This window comes from Gorilla gorilla, chromosome 18 (genome assembly GCF_029281585.2).
Source record: "Gorilla gorilla gorilla isolate KB3781 chromosome 18, NHGRI_mGorGor1-v2.1_pri, whole genome shotgun sequence".
Classification (NCBI taxonomy): domain Eukaryota; kingdom Metazoa; phylum Chordata; class Mammalia; order Primates; family Hominidae; genus Gorilla; species Gorilla gorilla.
This window is the reverse complement of record NC_073242.2, coordinates 95652364-95673173: the sequence shown is the minus strand read 5'-3', so window position 1 is coordinate 95673173 and position 20810 is coordinate 95652364. Positions and strand designations below refer to the sequence as shown.

The window sequence follows — 20810 nt, the reverse complement described above, 5'->3', positions numbered from 1 at the left end:
TGGGAGGATTGCTTGAGCTCAGGAGTCTGAGACCAGCCTGGGCAACATGGCAAAATGCTGTTTCTACAAAAAATACAAAAAATTAGCTGGGCATGGTGGCATGCACCAGTAGTCCTAGCTACTCGGGAGGCTGAGGTGGGAGGGTTGCTTGAGCCTGGGAGGTCAAGGCTGCAGTGAGCTGTTATTGCATTGCTGCACTCCATCCTGGGCAACAGAACGAGACCCTGTCTCAAAAAAAAAAAAAAAAAAAAAAAACAAAAAATCAAATAGTAGGGAGTTCAATAAATTGTGACAGGTCTTATATAATGGAATATGTAAAGCCATTAAAAACCATGTTTTTGAAAAATATTTAGTGACCTGGGAAGGCACTCACTATGTAAAAGATGAAAAAAAAAATAACAAAACCAACAAAAGTATATGAAGTATGATCCCAAATGAAAAAAAAAAACTGTCCTTAGGAAACAAACAGGAAAGAAATATTATAAACATTAATGCCGAAATTCTCAGTCTAGTTAAGAGATAGATGTGGGGTTAACAAGGAGCATGTAAGAGAGAGTTTGTGGTGTGATGGGGTAAAAGTGTCTTCCCTTAGTTATTTGAATGTTAAATGAAATTCAGCTGGGTTCCTTTTTAAAACAGCTTTATTGTAATTTGCATACCACAAAATTCACCCATTTTAAATGTGCAATTCAATGATTTTTAGTAAATTTACAGAGTAAACAGCACTACAGAGTAAACACCACTACAATCTAATTTTATTTTATCTTATTTTTATTTTTTATTTTTTGAGACAAGGTCTGGCTCTGTTGTCCAGGCTGGAGGGCAGTGGCACAATCACAACTTACTGCAGCCTCGACTTCCTGGTCTCAGGTGATCCTCCCACATCAGCCTCCCAAGTAGCTGGGACTACAGGCACATACCACCATTTCTGGCTAATTTTTGTATTTGTTGTAGAGGTGGGATTTCTACATGTTGCCCAGGCTGTGCAATCTAATTTTATAACATTTCCATTACTCCAAAAAGAAACCTCGTGCCCATTTGCAATCTCTTCTGGCCCCAGGTGACCACTAATCTACTTCCTGTCTCTCTAGGGATTTGCGTTTTCTGGACGTTTCATATAAAATGGAACATATAGCATGGGATCTTTTGTATCTGGCTTCTTTCACTTAGCACATTTTTTTTTTCTTTTTTGAGATGGAGTCTGTTGCCCAGGCTGGAGTGCAATGGCATGATCTTGGCTCACTGCAACCTCCGCCGCCAGGGTTCAAGCCATTTTCCTGCCTCAGCCTCCCAAGTAGCTGGGATTACAGTCATGTGCCACCACGTGCAGCTAATTTTTGTATTTTTAGTAGAGTCGGGGTTTCACCTCGTTAGCCAGGCTGGTCTCAAACTCCTAACCTCAGGTGATCTGCCTGTCTAGGCCTCCCAAAGTGCTGGGATTACAGGCGTGAGCCACCACTCCTGGTTGCTTAGCATAATATTTTGACATGCATCTGCCTTGTAGCACGTATTAGTATGTCATTTTTTCCTATAGCTGAACAGTATTCATGGCGTGGCTGTAGTGCACTTTGTTTATCCACTTGCCAGTTGTTAGACGTTTGGGCAAGTTTCTTTTGACTGCAGATTTCTCAGGGTCTTTGATAAGACAGGATATTTGGATTCTCCCTGTGGAGGCTTTGGCACCCAAGCCAGTTTGCCTCTGGAACCCTGGGTTCTAATTAAACATCCAAATGACAATGATTGCTGGGATTTACGAGTGATTTTTGTTTTCTTCTTTTAGGGATTGTGTAATAATCAAGGTTTGATCAGAGAAATCCAACTGATAAATACATATATGCATATTCATAAACATATACATATATTCATGCATACATACATTCTTGTGTGTGAGAATGTATTTCTTTTTTTTTTTTTGAAGACAGGGTCTCACTCTGTCACCCAGACTGGAGTGCAGTGGTGTGATCTCGGCTCACCACAACCTCCACCTCTCAGCTCCCAAGCTCAAGCGATTCTCCTGCATCAGCCTTCCCAGTAGCTGGGATTACAGGCATCCGCCACCACGCCTGGCTAATTTTTGTATTTTTAGTAGAGACGGGGTTTCACCATGTTGGCCAGGCTGGTCTTGATCTCCTGACCTCAAATGATCCCCTGCCTCGGCCTCCCAAAATGCTGGGATTACAGGCGTGAGCCACTGCGCCTGGCCACTGAGAATGTATTTCTTAGCACAAGAATGCTTAATTTCCATTTTTAGGAAAGATTAAATATTGTTACTTATAATAGGGATAGATGGCTCATCACAGTTTCAGTTATAATCAGTTGGACTCAAGGGCTCATAGCAGAGGAAAATGGAGATAAATTGTAGCGTAGTCACAGAGCATTGGGCCAGGCCAGCCATGTGCTCCCACAGCATGGGGACCATCTCCTTTTCACAGTTTCCTGTTGCTTTCCTCCACACACTCATGAGCTCTTTGGCCGTTGCAACGAGGCCCTGAGTACACAGTGCCTGGCACAGCATAGGCCTTCAATAAACAGTTGAAACGTGCTCAAAGATGAGGACTGTATAGAAAATAATATTTGGCATGAAATATGCTCACATGTCATGGGGTTTATCTCTTAGTATTGGGATTATGGGTGATAGTTTCTCCTTTTTGATTTTCTGTATTTTCTTCAATGGGCATGCACTTCTCTTATAATATTTTTAGACATCACTTTAAAAAGAAATGTAAAGACTCCCTTTGCTTGCTTCCTGTTCCCCCTTCCATTTCAGGGGAACTTTGTGAGATTCTTCCTGCGTTGCCTGCTGTAAACCGGAGGGCAGATTGGCTGAGCTCATTCAGGGCCTGACATTCACTAACTCTTTAGGATTTCATGCTGGGAATAGGAACAAGTTTCTGGGAGAAGGGCTTATCTGAACAACCTGTTAAAATGCTTCAATGAACAGGAAAGAAAAAAGACTCTGTAGAGTGATGTCTAGGTTGAGCTCTTTTTATACATCTAGGAAGAGGAAAAGTTTTCTTTAAAGAACAATAAAAAATTAAATCCATTAGTGCCCTAATGGGGTCTTTTCATGCCCTTTTGTTCATTCCCTTGGGTTCATTTTGTAGTTTGGGGCTCTAAAGGAGTGGGCTGGGAGGGACCCAGGATGGGAGAGTGGCCTTGTGTCTCCTGGATACCCGTTAGGATCAAGGCAGGAGGAACCTTCTCCGCCAGCTGACAGAGTTCTAGTTGCTGGGGAGACTTTAGTGGGGTCGGGTGAGACGGCCCACTGTGACCTGGTGTTTATGTGAGGTGTGACTGAGGCTCCATCAGGAGTCGTGAGAAGGGGCCTGGATGTGAATTCTAATTCTGATTCTTCCCTAGCCAAGTCTGGCACTTGGGTAAGTTACCTGTGTTGCCCAGGTTTCTCTGGGTGCTTCCAGCCTGAGTGCAAAGGAACAGGCCTCTGTGCAGCAGGTCGGGCCCCTCTCTGTGTGTGCCCCTGGAGGATGTCTAACATGTGTTCTCAGGGGACAGTTTGTCTTCTTATGTATTGGAGCTGCCCGTTCCCTGTGGCCATCTGCTGGAGCCAGAGCCACTGGGCCTATGTCATCAGCAGTGCCTGGCTGAGCAGAGCTTGGTCAGAATCACTGGGCCACAGGTTCAAGGGCTCCAGCCTAGAGTCTGATTTAGGGTCTGGATGCTACCTGGTGCCACCTCATGTTTAACCAGCTCCTCTGGCGCATCTGAAGCAGGCATCTGTGGACTAGACATGGAGAAGCTCTGCTCCAGCCTCGTGGTTCCCAACCTTGCCTGCACATTGAAATCGCCTGGAGAGCTTTAAAAGTTACTGAGGCTTGGCCGGGTGCAGTGGCTCACACCTGTAATCCCAGCACTTTGGGAGGCTGAGGCAGGTGGATCACCTGAGGTCAGGAGTTTGAGACCAGCCTGGCCTACATGGTGAAACCATGTCTCTACTAAAAATACAAAAAATTAGCCGGGTGTGGTGGTGGGCACCTGTAATCCCAGCTACTTGGGAGGCTGAGGCAGGAGAATGGCTTGAACCCAGGAGGTGGAGGTTGCAGTGAGCTGAGATCACGCCACTCTGCTCCAGCCTGGGCAACAAGAGTGAAACTCTGTTTCAAAGAAAAAAAAGTTACTGAGGCTTGAGTCTCACTCCCAGAGATTGTGGTGTAATTGGTCTGGGCTGTGGCATCCCTGTAGAGATTTTTAAAAGGTCCCAGGTGGTCCTAGCGTATAGCCAGAGCTGAGAACCGCTGCCTGGAATACCTTCTCTCCCTAAGATGAGTTACTTCTAGGATGCTCCTTGGTCTTTGGTATAGGTAGACCCCAGAAGGCTGTTTCTGGCCCCTCCCACTAATGCCATGACCCCCTTTCCCTCCCAGGTGCAGTCATTGTGAGCAGAGTCTAGAAGCTGTCCTTGCTTTATTGTCTTCTACAAGCCTCATTTTTCTTTTCTGTGAAAAATGTTAGGACTTACCCTTCTCAGGTTTCAGTGAGGTTACATGTGATAATGGTGTCTTACCTGTCTCAGGGCTTGGCCTGTGACAAGGTGCTTAACAAAGTCCTTGCTCTTTTTTTCTTCTCCCCTTTCCTAATGGTTTCCAGTCAGTGACCAAGTACTTTTTTTTTCTGTAAAGCAGTGGATTCGATTCTAGATAACATATATGTGTTTCCTAGCCTCAAAACCATTGATTAAGCTCTCGTTAAGGAGGCAGGACACTTAGGCCTAAAATCTAATAGTCTGTGGGGTTGAACTAAGGAAGGGCAGAGCTGGGCTGGGCAGACAAGCTGTGTATGGTTTAGGAGTTGACATAAAGGAGGGTCTGGTCTGGGGGGACCACATGAGCCTGCCACTCAGGGAGGATCGGCTTATCTGTTATTACTAACAACGGGACCTTGCCCGTTTCCCGAGGAGGGATTTTGGTTTACATGTGAAAGTCTTGGACTGAACCAATTATGCTGGTTACGTGAGCCCTTTCCGTAGCCATTATTCCCTGACATTCCCCTGGGTGCTTGAGTTCTGGCTCTAATATGCATTCGTCTTTTGCCAGATCTGTGTCGAGGGCAATATTGCAAGTGGGAAGACGACATGCCTGGAATTCTTCTCCAACGCGACAGACGTCGAGGTACGGCCTCCATGCTAGGTTTGAAGGAAGCGGAGAAAGCTTGATGGGATAATTATAGAGGGTGTGGACTAACCTTGTCCAATAGGACTATAATTTGAGCCACAAGTGCAAGCCACAGGTGTAATTTAACATTTCTAATATCCTCATTAAAAAAAACAAAAGGGGCCGGTGCAGTGGCTCAAGCCTGTAATCCTAGCACTTTGGGAGGCAGAAGCAGGTGGATTGCTTGAGCCCAGGAGTTCCAGACCAGCCTGGGCCACATGGCGAGACCCCATCTCTAGAAAAATATGCCAGGCATGGTGGTATGTGCCTGTAGCCCCAGCTACTTGGGAGGCTGAGGTGGGAGGATTGCTTAAGCCCAGGAGGTGGAGGTTGCAGTGAGCTGAGATCACGCCATTGCACTGCATCCTGAGCAGCAGGAGTGAAACCCTGTCTCAAAAAAAGAAAAAAACCCACAAAAAATAAAAAGGACATTTTATTTCACATAACATATGCCAAATGTGATCATGTCAACATTTAATCAATATAAAAATCATCAATGAGCTATTTTGCATTCTATCTTGTACTAAGTCTTTGGAATATGATACTGGTTGAGCATCCCTTATCTGAAATGCTTGAGACCAGAAGTGTTTTAGATTTCAGAATTTTTCAGATTTTGGAATATTTGCATAAACGTAATGAGATATCTTGAGGATGGGACCCAAGCCAAAACACGAAATTCATTTATGTTTCATATATACATAGCCTGAAGGTAATTTTATACAATATTTTAAATAATTTTGTGAATGAAACAAGTTTGTGTTAAGTATTTATGTGTGGAATTTTTCATTTGAAGTGTCATATCGGTTTCCAGAAAGTTTTGGAGTTTGGAGCATTTAGGATTTTGGATTTTTCAATTAGGGATGCTCAAACTGTTTGTATTTGTAAAATAAGTGTAACTTATAGCATATCTTAATTTGGACTAGTCATATTTCAAGGTCTTAATAGTTGCCTGTGGCTCATGGCCACTGTATTGGACAGTGCAAGTGTTGACTGCCTCAAAGTCTGGTTAGGAAAAGAGTCTACATGGGTAAGAAGAAAGGACAGGCTATTGAGCAGGGCTAGAAGTGTGACATCTGAGATAGCAATGTCTGAGCAGTGGGTATTACTATGCATAGGCAATTAATTTAATTTCTAGTTCATTTAAAGCCTAGTCACTAAAACTAACCTCAGAGATGTTTAAGAATCATCTCTACACTAAGACTTTGACCTGTCTTCCTTGTTCTAGATTTTAGTGGTATAATCTTCTCTATTGATGGCTCTCTTTTGTTACTACAGAAGCTACAATTTCTATACTTTTATAGTCATTTTCTTTCCTTCTTCCCTTCCTTTCCTGTTTTTACTTCTGCTAGAAATATATGCATGGCCAGGTGTGGTGGCTGATGCTTGTAATCCCAGCACTTTAGGAGGCTGAAGGGGGAGGATCACCTGAGCCCAGTAGTTTGAGAGTAGCCTGGCCAACATGACAAAACCACATGTCTACAAAAAATACAAAACTTAGCTGGATGTGGTGGCACATGCCTGTAGTCCCAGCTGCTCAAGAGGCTGAGGTGGGAGGATTATTTAAGCCCAGGAGGTTGAGGCTGTGGTGAGCCAGGACTGTGCCATTGAACTCCAACCTGGGTGACAGAGTGAGGCCCTATCTCAAAAAAAAAAAAAAAAAAAAAGAAAGAAAGAAAAGAAATATATATAGTTTGATAAAAATAATAATAAACATTATATAGCCCTTGTCCTGCTGTGTTCATGTGCTGCTGTGCAGGAAAGAGTTAACATAGCAGACCTAAGACTGCTGCCCTTTAGAAATGCCTGCTTGCAAGGGTGGTCTTTGGCTGGCATCTGGGAACTTAGATCTTGGGAGGGCCCCCACCATTCCTAACTGATAACAGTGGCTCTCTGCTTAAATTGTTTCTGCAAACAGTATGGTTTATGCTGACACCTGCTTTCTTCCTGGGAGTCTGGAATTTTGGTACATGTCAGGAAGTGGTTGCCTGCATGGCTGAGCCCTGATGAAAACCCTGAACTCCCAGGTTCAGGCCAGCTTGCCTGCTAGACAGCATTTCACACATATTGTCACATCTTGTTGCCTGGGGAATTCAGTGTGTACTGTGTAGCTCCTCTGTCAGAGGACCCTTGGAAGCTTGTGCCTGGTTTCCTCCAGACTTTGCACCTGCCCTTTTTCCCTTTGCTGATCCTTTTTTCTTTTTCTTTCTTCCTTTTTTTTTTTTTTTTTTTCTGAGATGGAGTCTCGGTCTGTCACCCAGGCTGGAGTGCAGTGGCATGATCTCGGCTCACTGCAACCTCCACCTCCCAGGTTCAAGCAGTTCTCCTGCTTCAGCCTCCCAGGTAGCTGGGATTACAAGCACCCACCACCATGCCCAGCTAATTTTTTTGTATTTTTAGTAGATATGGGGTTTCACCATGTTGGCCAGGCTGGTTTCAAACTCCTGACCTCAAGTGATCCACCCACCTCAGCCTCCCAGAGTGCTGGGATTACAGGCGTGAGCCACCGTGCCCGGTCCCCTTTGCTGATCTTGTTTTGTGTCCTTTCGGTGTAATCCATCTTAGCTGTGAGTATGACTGCGTGCTGTGTCCTGTGAGTTCTCATGAATCATCAAACCTGGGGAGGAGGGGGGTCTTGGGAACTCTTGACCCCTGTCCTGAGTGATATGACTCTTAATGGCACTTTAGAAGTGCTTATAGTCTCACTGAAGACCTTGGAGCCGATTAACAACGATAGTTAACATCCAGTGAGTATACTGCTATTTGCCCAGCACTGTGTTGAGGGTTCCTCATAAATACTAAATGATCTCATCCTCACAAGAATAGTCCCTCTGAAGTAGGTACCATTTTTACCACAGTTTTAGATGAGGAAACCATGGCCCAATGAGGTTAAGTGGCTTGTCCAGGGTCACTAGGCCAGTGCGTGATACAGCCAGATCCCAGCCCGGATACAGCCAGATCCCAGCCCAGGCTGTCTGGTTCCAGGGGCCACACCCTTGTTTGATTCTGTGGTACGAAGAGCTTTGTTGGCTTTAGGAAGACCACTCTCCCTTCAGATCTGAGCTCCGTGTCCCCTGACCTTCCCAGCGAGGTTATGCTTCCTGACAGAGGATCCCCTGGCCGCTCTGTACCTCTCTTTTATACCACTTCTTGGGGTTTGAAAACATGTTGGCTTCTGTGATTACCTGAGTAATGTCTGCTTCCCCTGGTAGGCTTAAGGTTCTGTGAAGGCAGAGGCTGGGCTGGTTTTGCTATTGTTGTATCCTCAGTGCCTAGCATGGATATCTGGCACACAGTGGGCACTCAATAAATGTTTGTTGGGTGACAGTGCTACGGATGGAGCACCCCTGAGCTGGGTCGGGGAGCAAGGCTGCCTGTGACCCAGACTCTGGTGGGCCTGTGTGGTGCTGTATATGCTACTTAGGGGCTAGGAAGAAGACCTAGAAGAAGGAGAGGGGGTTTGAGAGGGGCAGGGGAAGGGCATATTTGAACTGGATTTTGAAGGGTGTATAGGAGTTTTCCATGTGATGAAAGTTGATGTGAAGTGGAATGGGGTGGGAATGCTGGTCAGAAGAAACAACGTAAGCAAAGACACAGAGTATCTTGCTTTGAGGGTGGATCACTTGAGGTCAGGAGTGAATGGTGGGGGTGATTACTTTTCTTTTCTTTTTAGAGACGGAGTCTTGGTCTGTCACCCAGGCTGGAGTGCAGTAGCGCGATCTCGGCTCACTGCAACCTTTGCCTCCTGGGTTCAAGTGATTCTCCTGCCTCAGCCTCCCGAGTATCTGGGATTACAGGCATGCACCACTACATCCGGCTAATTTTTGTATTTTTAGTAGAGATGGAGTTTCACTATGTTGGCCAGGCTGGACTTGAACTCCTGACCTCAAGTGATCTGCCTGCCTTGGCCTCCCAAAGTGCTGGGATTACAGGTGTGAGCCACTGCACCCAGCCAGGGTGGCTACTTTTCAAAAGTTCCATGCATTGCCTGCCATTGGTCTTTTGTCACCTATGGCCCCTTCTCACATGTATTCTGAAAGTTCCCAGATGGATCCTGGCACTCTGAAGATCTTGGCCCCAAGAACACCATTTAAATCTTTTCTAGCACACACCTGCATACCCAGAAAGGCTCTAGCAGAGTCTGGGGTTGTCCCAGATTTGTGTGTCTAGACCACAGATGGAGGCTCTAGAAATGCCCAGCAGAGATCCTGATATGTGTCTGAAAACACACAGGATGTTGGAGAGATTGGCAGTCATCCTAAAAGGTACAAACAGGACCAGAGGGAAAGAATGCCTCCAAACCAGTGAGACAGGGAGCGTACTAAAGAAACAGGGACTCTCAGCAGCCAGCGCACCCAGTGCAGTGATCAGAGGCAGGAAACGGAGGCAGGTGGCCTCCAAGGCCTAGCCCTGTCCAGTGTCCCTCCTGGCTTCTCCCACCCACCTGCCAGCTTGATGTGGTAGGCAGGCAGGGCTGGGATAGAATACACAGAAGAGGGATGGACAGAGCCAGCTCTGACCTTGGGGAGGCTACCAGGGCAATAGAGAGGTAGGGTGTACCTATGCTTGGCACATTGGGTACAGGGATGGATAGAGTTATTCTCAGGACATTTCTGGAAGTAATGTGAGGAAGCCATGTCTAGATAGAGTTGTGACCTCACGGGGGTTGTCAGCTATTTTGGCCTACCTTGGGCACCCAAATTTGGATAGTCTTTTTCTCTCTTTTTCCCTTCTCTCCTCGCTTTCCCCTCAACACTTACACACTTTTACACTGTTCAGCACAGAGAAACAGTAGCTCTGATGTTTTCTTTCCTTCCAGGTGTTAACGGAGCCTGTGTCCAAGTGGAGAAATGTCCGTGGCCACAATCCTCTGGTGAGTGGGTTGTTGGTTGCGTGAACCCCCGGCTTCCCCTTAAGCACCTGAGAATGATGGTGCCTCTGCCTGAGCCCGAGCCTGGCCAGGCATTCTCTGCGCTCTTAACTGAGTTGGAGAAGACCAGGGAGGGACAAGCAGAAAATGGTGGCATGTTGGTGTTCTGAGGTCAAGGATCTCTGAGGCCTGAGTGGCTGTGCACAGAGCCTAGGGACTTCCCGTCAGCTATCCCATACTATTCCCAGTGGCCGACCTTAGCCACTAGGGGTGTCCATTTCTTGTTGCTCATTCCAGCCTTCCCCTCCCCTAGAAGAAACCTATCAGAACCCGGGACTTCTCAGGCCTAACCCCCGCAGGACCTATCTCTAAGTAACCAGGATCCTTGGTGGACCCCTGACTTGGGTTTGCAAACTTGGCCCTGTCTGGTAACAGGGGCCACCTCTGGCTTACCTGGAAGCCACCAGCCTGCTTTCCCAAGGGTGAACCTAGCAACAGGGGCTGTAGTGTGCTGTGTCCCTTCCTTCACCTTCCCCAATTCGAGGTTCTGCTCTGGTTGCTTGAAAGAGATGGATAGAATCTGGGTCCTGCAAGAGAGAGCTTTAGAAGATGTTGGTTCTGAGCTCCCATCCCATGAGGTAGGGATGATTAGTCTCATTTTTCAGCTTAGGAAATTGCACTTATATAAGTTGCCTGAGGTCACACAGCTAGTAAATGGACTTGGAAGCCTGTGCTGCCCCCTGATTTTTTTTTTTTTTTTTTTTTTTTTTGAGATGGAGTCTCAGTCTGTCCCTAGGCTGGAGTGCAGTGGCGCGATCTCGGCTCACTGCAACCTCTGTCTCCCAGGTTCAAGCGATTCTCCTGCCTCACTCTCCTGACTAGCTGGGACTACAGGTGCGCACAACCATGCCCAGCTAATTTTTGTGTTTTTAATAGAGACAGGGTTTTATCATGTTGGCCAGGGTGGTCTCCATCTCCTGACCCTCATGAGCCACCCACCTCAGCCTCCCAAAGAAAGTGCTGGGATTACGGGCGTGAGCCACTGTGCCCGGCCATGCCCCCTGATTTTTAGCAACACAATTGGCATCTCCTGTGTGGTTCATTAGACTCTGAGTTCTACTAGGAGCAGGGACTGTGTCTACTTTGTTCATTGTTATTTGCTAAAACCAAGGCACACTGCCTAGCACTTAGTAGGGGCTTGTGCATTCATCCATTCATTCAACCAATATTCAGTGCATGTCAGCCATGTGGCAGACACTGTTCTAGATGATATGGCAGTGATAAATTCAAAGCCCTTGCTCTCCTGCCCCTAATATTCCAGTGTGGGGAGGCAGAAGACAAACATATAATCTGGCAGGTGGTGATAGGGCCTAGGAAGAAAACTAAAGCAGGTGAAAGGATGTTTCTTAAATAAGGCAAAACCTCTCAGTCTTTCAATAAAGAATCCTAAAGAGACATGAGAAGAATTTCTTCTCTGTGCATTCGGGAGAAGATGGAATACCAGTCATCTTCTTTGGATATAACAAAGAAACCTCTGTAACATTCATATTCTCTAGAAGCCAAGGAGGAACCCAGGCTTAGTTATTAAGTAAGACAGCTAGAGTTGCAGGTGTTAGGGATCATAAGTGAGTCCCCAGGGACTCCCTAGTGAGTCCCCAGGTAGTACAGGGTGTCACATGGTGAGGGAGTTGAGCATGCTAGGTCAGGTCTCATTCCCTTTTCTCATAAAGCCACCAGTGTAAGATAACCGATTAATCTATTAATCCGTGAATAGATTAATCCATTCAAGAGGGCTCTGTACTCATGATCCAGTCATTTCTTTTTCTTTTTCTTTTTCTTTTTTGAGACAGAGTCTCACTCTGTTGCCCAGGCTGGAGTGCAGTGGCACGATCTCGGCTCACTGCAAGCTCCGCCTCCCGGGTTCGCGCCATTCTCCTGCCTCAGCCTCCCGAGTAGCTGGGACTACAGGCGCCCACCACCACGCCTGGCTAATTTTTTGTATTTTTTAGTAGAGACAGGATTTCACCGTGTTAGCCAGGATGGTCTCGATCTCCTGACCTCGTGATCCGTGCACCTCGGCCTCCCAAAGTGCTGGGATTACAGGCGTGAGCCACCATGCCCGGCCGATCCAGTCATTTCTTAAAGGCACCACGTGCTACATACTGCCACATGGGGGATTAAGTTTCCAACACATGAAATTTGGGGGATTCATTCAAACCAAAGTATTATTTGTTAAAGATGATCTTAAAGAGCTTAACTTTTTCTAAAATTTTAAACTTATTTATTTATTTATATATTTTGGAGATAGGGTCTTGCTATATCACTCAGGCTGGAGTGCAGTGGCACAATTATAGCTCACTGTAACCTTTAACTCCTGGGCTCAAGTGATCCTCCTGCCTTGGGCTCCCAAAGTGCTGGGATTATAGGCATGAGCCACTGCACCTGGCCCTCTTTTCTTTATGCTAGAAACATTCAAATTATTCTCTTATAGCTTTTTTTTTTTTTTTTTTTTTTTTGAGATGGAGTCTCGCTCTGTCACCCAGGCTGGAGTACAGTGGCATGATCTGCCTGGCCAGCATGGTGAAACCCTGTCTCTACTAAAAATACAAAAAAATTTAGCTTGGTGTGGTGGTGCATGCCTGTGATCCTAGCTACTTGGGAGGCTGAGGCAGGGAATCACTTGAACCCAGGAGGTAGAGGTTGCAGTGAGCTGAGATCATGCCACTGCACTTCAGTCTGGGAGACAGAGCAAGACTCTGTTTAAAAAAAAAAAAGATTTTTATCAAAAAGACAGGTGATAGGTGTGGAGAAAGGGGAACCCTCATACATAGTTGGTGGGAATGTAAATTAGTACAGCTACTGTAGAGAACAGTTATGAAGTCAGGCAGTGTGATGCCTCCAACTTTGTTTTTTTTGCTCAGGATTGCTTTGGCTATTTGGGGTCTTTTGTGGTTTCATAACAATTTTAGGATTTTTTTTCCCTATTTTTGCAAAGACTGTCATAGGTATTTTGATAGAGATTACATTGAATCTGTAAATTGCTTTGGGTAGTATTGTCATTTTAATAGTATTAGTTCTTCTGATCCATGAGTGTTGAATATCTCTTTTTTTGTGTGTGTTCTGTTCAATTTCTTTCATCAGTGTTTTATAGTTTTCCTTGTATAGATCTTTCACTTCTTTGGTTAAATAGGTTCCTAGGTATTTTACTTTTATTAATTAATTAATTAATTTTATTTTTTTTTCGAGACAGGGTCTCACTCTGTCATCCAGGCTGGAGTACAGTGGTGCGATCTCGGCCCACTGCAGCCTCTGCCTCCTGGGTTCAAGCGATTCTCATGTCTCAGCCTCTAGAGTAGCTGGGATCACAGGTGCGTGCCACCACACCCAGCTAATTTTTTGTATTTTTAATAGAGACAGGATTTCGTCATGTTGGCCAGGCTGGTCTTGAACTCCTGGCCTCGAGTAATCCGCCTGCCTCAACCTCCCAAAGTGCTGGGATTACAGGCATGAGCCACTGTGCCTGGCCGGTATTTTATATTCTTTGTAGCTATCGCAAATGGGATTCCTTTCTTGATTTCTTTCTCAGATTGTTCACTGTTGGTGTATATACATGCTACTGATTTTTATATGTTGATTTGTATCCTGCGGTATTACTGAGTTCGTTCATCAGTTCTAACAGTTGTTTGGTGGAATCTTTAAGGTTTTTTTTTTTTTTTTTTTGGTCATTTCAACTTTTATTTTACTTTTAGGGGGGTACATGTGCAGGTTTGTTACCTGGGTATATTTCATGATGCTGAGGTTTAGGGTATGATGGATCCCATCACCTAGGTACTGAGCATAGTACCCAATAGGTACTTTTTCAACCTTTGCCCCCTCCCTTCCTCCCCACTCCAGGAGTCCCCAGTGTCTATTGTTGCCATCTTTATGTCCATGAGTACCCATTGTACCCACTTATAAATATCCATTTAAAGTGAGAACATGCAGTATTTGGTTTTCTGTTCCTGCATTAATTAGCTTAGGATAATGGCCTGAGTCTTTAAGCTTTTCTAAGTGTAAGATCATGTTGTCTGTGAACAAGGTTAAGATGACTTCTTCCTTTCCAATTTGGATGCCCTTCATTTCTTTGTCTGGCCTAATTCCTCCGGTCCCTCGGAGACTTTCCATAGGCTCTTATTATAGCTGTTACCATACCGTCCTATAATTGTTTCAGTGTCTGCCTTTGTCCACCTTGCTGTCAGAGCCCTGTGATCATGCTGGGTTCATCTCCAGCCCCAACCCTACCTGTGTAGGTTTCTTGAGCTGTCCTTTAGTGCCTTGTGAGACCAGGGTCCTCCTGCAGATGCCACTTTGATGGAAAGTGCTGTGTTTTCCCTTCTGCAGGGCCTGATGTACCACGATGCCTCTCGCTGGGGTCTTACGCTACAGACTTATGTGCAGCTCACCATGCTGGACAGGCATACTCGTCCTCAGGTGCGTTTCAGATGCTCAGTTTCAGCCTTCTTAAACGTTTTCTTCAGACTTGGGGTATGTGATTGCCAGGAAGGGAAACTTCACAAGGAAGCCAGGCTAGGCCTTCAGTGCTGTGCAGGCCTCTCTGTGTGGGGCCAAGGTCTCTGGTTTCTGTGGTTCTCTTCTGACCAGCCTCTAGTGCCCCCACCTGCAAACCTCAGCCAGCCAGGTGGTGCCCCTGCCACCATTCTGAGCTCACATCTTTATGACCTGACCACTGCTGGGCTTAATGCCGTTTAACTCAGTTCTTCTCAAAGTGTGGTCCCTGGACCAGCAGCGGAAGCATCACCTGGAAACTTGTTAGAAATGCACATTTTCAGCTGGGTGCGGTGGATCCCACCTGTAATCCCAGCACTTTGGGAGGCCGAGGCATGCAGATCACCTGAGATCAGGAGTTCAAGACCAGCCTGGCCAACATGGTGAAACCCCATCTCTACTAAAAAATACAAAAATTAGCCTGGCGTGGTGGTATGTGTGTGCCTATAATCCCAGCCACTTGGGAGGCTGAGGCAGGAGAATGGCTTGAACCCAGGAGGCGGAGGTTGCAGTGAGCTGAGATCATACCACTGCACTCCAGCCTGGGTGACAGAGTGAGACTCCGTCTCAAAAAAAAAAAAAAAAAAAAAGAAAGAAATGCAAATTTTCTAGTCACATCCCAGACCTGCTGAATTAGAAATTCTAGGGATGAGGCCCAGCAATCTGTGTTTTATCAAGCCCTCCAGGTGACTTGAATGCATGCTTTGTTTGTTTTCATATTTGAGAACCACTTATTTAACCTTCATGGGGTCTGGCTCTTAGTTCAAATTCTTGAGACAAAGAATCTGATTGGTTCAGCTTTGGTCAGGTGTCCAGCCCTGGTTCAATCAGGTGTTGGGGACAGGACCCCAAGGCACAAACATGGCTGCTTAGGCCTATTCCATCTGTGAGGATGCATCTAGAGACAGTCTCTTAGAAGAAAGGGGGCTGTGGAGGTCCTGATCAGCACCTATGTTTCAAAGCTGTAAGCACAACCTATGATGCCAGCTTTAAGGCTCTGCATGAAGGAGACAGACTATCCCTACAGCCAGTTAACACTGGCACAGCTGCTGGGCTGGACAGTTCGGTCCCAGTCTGGGTACCTGCAGCAATAGCTACCATTCTTCTGTAAGTCTGTCTTTTAAAATTGAAAGATGTGAGCGGGCCGTTTTTGGTGAATAAGAATTTCCATCTCCCCAAATATCTGTCTAAATTACACAAATCCACAAATCGAAAGATCTGAGGTTAGTGCATTTTGCCTTTGCTAATTTGCTTTTCCTGAGCAGGCACTCAATTGCAAACCTAAGTTGTATCTAATGATATTTGAATAGGAAGGGCTGTAAATGCACTCCTCTATTTAAGGAAATCTACCTCAGGAGGCAGAGAGAGATGGACAGACCAGGAAAGATGAGCAGAAGGAGACCAGAGGGATGAATGGGGAGCTAGGAAGTAAGGAAAGAGAGGATGGAAGAATGGAAAGGAAGATGGATGGGCAGAGGATGGATGGACAGAGGGACAGCAGGGAGAGGGAGGAAGTGCCTGGGTTATGGCTTTGAATCTGCCTTGGATTTGTTGGCCCAGGTCCCACGGGTGCTGTGGGCCATGGCCAAGTGAGAGTAGTGTTTGTCTGCCTGACATCAAGGGTCAGGGCGCCTCTTGCTTCCCAGAGGAACGCTGGACAAAGGGCAAGATCGTCTGCAGAGGGTTTGAGCATCCTGGCAGAAAGGGGCACTGTCAGGCTGTCTTCCTCCCTCTCGGGCATTGTTCTTACCAGTTTCCTTGGGCAGAGCCCCCAGAACGTCACCCCCAACCCGACCCTCGTGGGGCTGTACCTCATGCATGTGGTCCCTCTGCTTAAGCAAAGTCACCCTATTTAGGTCCGTGTTAGTCACCGCATGTTGCCTCAAGTGGACAGCTTTGGATGGTTTCTCCAGGGCTTGACCGTGTTCTAGTTGAGACTCACCTCCCATCAAAGAGGCAGCTGCTGATGAGCCCTCAGCCTCGGCATTGCTGGGCCATGCATGCAGCTTTGGGGTGTGGGGCAGGTCAGGGTGGAAGGGGGACACAGCCTGAGCCTGGTGGCAGATGTGGCTTCTCCTCCCGGCAGGGGAGTGAGGAGGTCCTCCTGCTTCACTCTCTCTGCCGCCTTGATTCTCATATTCAGCAAAGTCCCCAGGCAGGGGGAGTAACAGACATTTCTCAAGGCCTCCTGGCTGTCTCCTCTTCCCCTAAGTTAGTGATTCTCTTTTTGTTTTCCTTTAGGTGTCATCTGTACGGTTGATGGAGAGGTCGATTCACAGCGCAAGATACATTTTTGTAGAAAACCTGTATAGAAGGTACTGTAGTTTGCATAATTGATAATTTATTAAACCACTAATTTTTCAAAATGAAGTAGAAACTTGTTTATTCGATTGACAGATATGGAGTACCCGCTGTTGTATCAGTTATCCATTGCCATAGCAATGTGGTGTAACAAACAGCCACGAATCCTCATGGCAGACAGCTATCTGCATTCATTGCCCAGTCAGCCAGGGTGGTCACCAGGCAGCTCTGCTTACCTTGGCTAGGCTCAATGAGATGTCTAGGGATCAGCCGATGTAGGATAGCCTAAGCAAGGGTGACTGGAGGTGGCTCATCTCTTTTCCTCTGGCCTGTCACTCTCCTTCTGGGACCAGCAAACCAGCCCAGGTGTCCACTTCTCACGGTGACAGAGGGTAGAAGCAACAGCAGAGATGCAAGGACGTATTTTCAGGCCTCTGCTCCAAGTTTGCTAGCATTCCATTGGCCAAAGCAGATCACATGGTCACATGAGCCCAGGGTGGAAAGGTGGGAGGGTCCAGTGAGTTACACAGCATGGTGCAAGGCTAAAGGGAGGGGTGGAGAGTTGGGCGAGTCAGACGCACAGTGTGCGTCGCATTTGTTGTGTTTTTCGCTAAAAGCTTCCCTCATGAGAGCAGACTCTGTGATGTATACCTAGTTAGGGGCTTCTGGTGGCTTGTCAGTGCCAAGGGCTCAGGCATGGGGACCTCCATCCCTGTGCTCAGAGACTGCCGATTTCTAGGGGTCTTGGGGAAATGGGTTGCAGACCCCACCTGTCCCTGCCGTGAGCTTGGGATACTGCTGTCCTTCCCTCGCGGAGCTGTTCGGATGTCAGCGCTGGAGGCCCTTCCTCTCACTCTCATCTGCAGCTGTCTTCCTAAATGCCGCCCTGTCTCCCAGCCCTCCCCGACCACCCTGTCTAGATAGGGCAAGCTCCTTGTTAGTCTTTGTTTCATTTTTGGTTTTTGTTTTTGTTTTTTGAGGCAGGGTCTGGCTCTATCACCCAAGCTGGAGTACGGTGGCACGATCTCAGCTCACTGCAACCTCCGTCCCCCAAGCTCAAGCCATCGTCCTGCCTCAGCCTCCCGAGTAGCTGGGACTACAGGCACACACCACCACACCTGGCTATTTTTTTTGTATTTTTAGTAGAGACAGGATTTCGTCATGTTGCCCAGGTTGGTCTTGAACTCCTGGGCTCAAGTGATCCTCCTGCCTTGGCCTCCCAAAGTGCTGGGATTATAGGTGTGAGCCACTGTGCCTGGTCCCCTTGTTATTCTTAAGGACTACTTTCTGTTAGTTTTCTTTGTAGTATTTAAGGCAATCATATGAAATCATTTAACCAATTATGACCTACAAAAATGGCAGTTTTGTGTGGTTCAACTTAGTATGTGTCTAATTGTTTATTGCCCCCCACCCCCCCGGACCATAAGCTCCTAAGGGCAGGCACCAAGTTTGGTGTCCTTGCCTAGGGTGGACCCAGCACAGAGCAGGCTCCTCGCTGATACCTGTTAGCTATTGTTGGATGAGGGGACCTGTGGCTGTGCTTTGGTCTCCAGCCCAACTTGTTCCCCAGGCTCTGGTCCCCCACTGTTTTGCACCTTTCATTTGAGGGGCCACTAAAAAGGCTTCTCCTAGGAGCCCTGAGCTGCCATGGATCATGCCTTTGAGCCTGTGTCACCCCCCAAAATGAGAGCCTCTGCCCCAAATCCACCCAGAGCATCAGAGCAATGCTGTGGGCTCAGGGGCTGGCAGCCAAGGTGAGTCCTGGCCGTGGCTTTGCCCCCTGGCCTCAGACTTTTCTTGTGGGCTGCAGCTTGCCCTCTCAGCAGGTGGCATTCCTGACCTTACAGCCCCATTTTCACCTGACAACCTGGGTTTCCAGGTGTCCACTGCTAGGTTTATCCAGCCCTCTGCCGTCCTCAGCTCCTGCTCCTTAGCACCTCAGCTAGAGGGAGGACAGGCAGGACAGAGGAGAGCGAGAGCAGAAGGGAGCCTCTGTTATGTTTGTGTACTGCTCTGATTAGAACTGTAACCCGAGGCGGAGGTTGCAATGAGCCGAGATTGCGCCACTGCACTCCAGCCTGGGCAACAGAGCGAGACTCCGTCTCAAAAAAAGAACTTAGCCTGAGGAACAGATCTTGGCAGTGAGGTGGGATTACCTATGAACCTCGCAGAGTGGGGCTGTGTCTGTCTTTTAATCACATTCAGCTTGGCCTGTTCTGTATGGGGTCAGTGGCTCTTGTTGCTTTTTTTATTTTTGAGATGGGCTTGTGCTCTGTCACCCAGACTGTAGTGCAGTGCCATGATCATGGCTCACTGTGGCCTCGATGTCCTGGGCTCAAGAGATCCTCCTAATAGCTGGGCCTACAGCACATGTCACCACTTCTGGCTAATTTATTTCTTATTTTTTGTAGAGACAGGGTCTCCCTGTGTTGCCCAGGCTGGTCTCAAACTCCTGGGCTCAAGCGATCCTCCTGCCTCAGCTTCCCAAAGTACTGGGATTACAGGCATGAGCCTGATTACAGCTGTGCTCGGCCTCGTGGCTCTTTTTGAAGCAAGTAATCTGGAATGGAATGACCAGAGGTTAAGGGGAGAGGATAGAGTGTGGCATTTGGTGGGCCTGGGTTCTATCCTGGCTCTGAAGTTTGCTCTGTTTGTGAGCAAGACCAGGTTTCTAAATTTCTCTGAGCCCATCTCTCATCTCTGATTCCTCTTGTCCATCTCTGAAGAACCTTTGGACCTGCCACCTCCTTCGTGTCTTAGGACCCTTTTGTGGGTCCTTGCCCACCTTGATCTTTATTAAATTTGTGAGTTCCCCAATCCTACCCCCAAACCTGTAGGCCACCCAGCGCCAGGTAGATTTCCCCAGGAGCCATTTGTCTTTGTTTGGCCGGTCACAGTTCCTGCTGATGGCCATGGGCTTTGGTAACTCATGCCCATGGTCCTGCGTCACCACATTTCTGATGCGTCAGTTCTGTATCTCCCAATCTCTGTGGTTACGGCATTGGTCTAGATGACATGGGCCTTGCCTGGAGCTGTTCTGTGGGTAGTTTAGGAAGAGAATGTAGCTTTTAATTTTTTTAGCTCTTTTCCTGTCCTGATGACTTTATATTTATGTCTCTCCCCGGCCCTCCCAGAATGCATGGCCTCTGTGGTTAGGATTTCTGTGGGACAATGAACCACAGAAGAAACTTACAGTGTCCTTCTTTCTGTTCTTGGGATCTAATTGTTTTAAGTTCATATGGCTTTCGGGGGGCTCAGATTCCCCTGAAGACCTTGTTGGGGCCTTGAGATCCATCACTGGGATCTCTTGAAGCCAAAGGCTCTCAGTGGGCATGTGGCCTCGGGCACTCCAGAGGCTACTGGGAGCACTGTGGCTGCCTGGAGGGCCAGGCTATCTACCATGGTCTCCAGGAAGATGAGAAAAGGCGGTGTTCCTCAGACCCTTTCATCGGAATCCTCTGAAGGCAGAGGAAAGCTCCCCACAGCACTGCTTCCTCATCCTCCCAGCCCCTGTGGTCCAAAGCAGCCACCTGCCAACAACCCAGAAGTTTCTTGGAGTCTCCTATTTTAACCTAGAATTCATTGGGATTTTGCATTTTCCTCCATAATATGTTCTTAAGTTTGTATCTAAAAATAATAATTTACATGCTTATCATTGAGGACAATGGATGTTCCTGTATTAAACACCATGCTTTGCATGTGGCTTGGAGTTCCCACTCCCTCAGCCACATACCCCAGAGTCCCTAAGTCCAGGAGGCAGAGAACCGAGGGGTAGGGGCATTCAAAACACCTTCCCAGGGCAAGTGATTCACTTGTGAACTGCACCTGCTTATGTGTTCCCTGGAAACGGGGGCATCTGCTCTCATGGTTAAGGAACAGGGCAGGGACCCATGGACAGGAGCTGCATTTACTGTCTGGTTGTTGACCCT

The 20810-nt window shown here is 47.2% G+C and overlaps 1 protein-coding gene across 6 annotated transcripts in view; it reads left to right on the top strand.

Annotated features, from left to right (window-relative positions):
- Positions 1-20810, top strand: part of TK2 (thymidine kinase 2) — a 53618-nt gene that overhangs the window by 16826 nt on the left and 15982 nt on the right. For 4 of the 6 annotated variants that reach the window (XM_055366079.2, XM_004057755.5, XM_019012436.4 and 1 more), the window contains 4 exons: positions 5052-5126; positions 9985-10038; positions 14416-14505; positions 16822-16895. In XM_055366079.2, coding sequence (XP_055222054.1) covers positions 5052-5126; positions 9985-10038; positions 14416-14505; positions 16822-16895 — 293 coding nt within the window. The remainder of the gene's footprint in view (positions 1-5051; positions 5127-9984; positions 10039-14415; positions 14506-16821; positions 16896-20810) is intronic. The other 2 variants (XM_055366078.2, XM_063700266.1) reach the window with 1 other exon arrangement.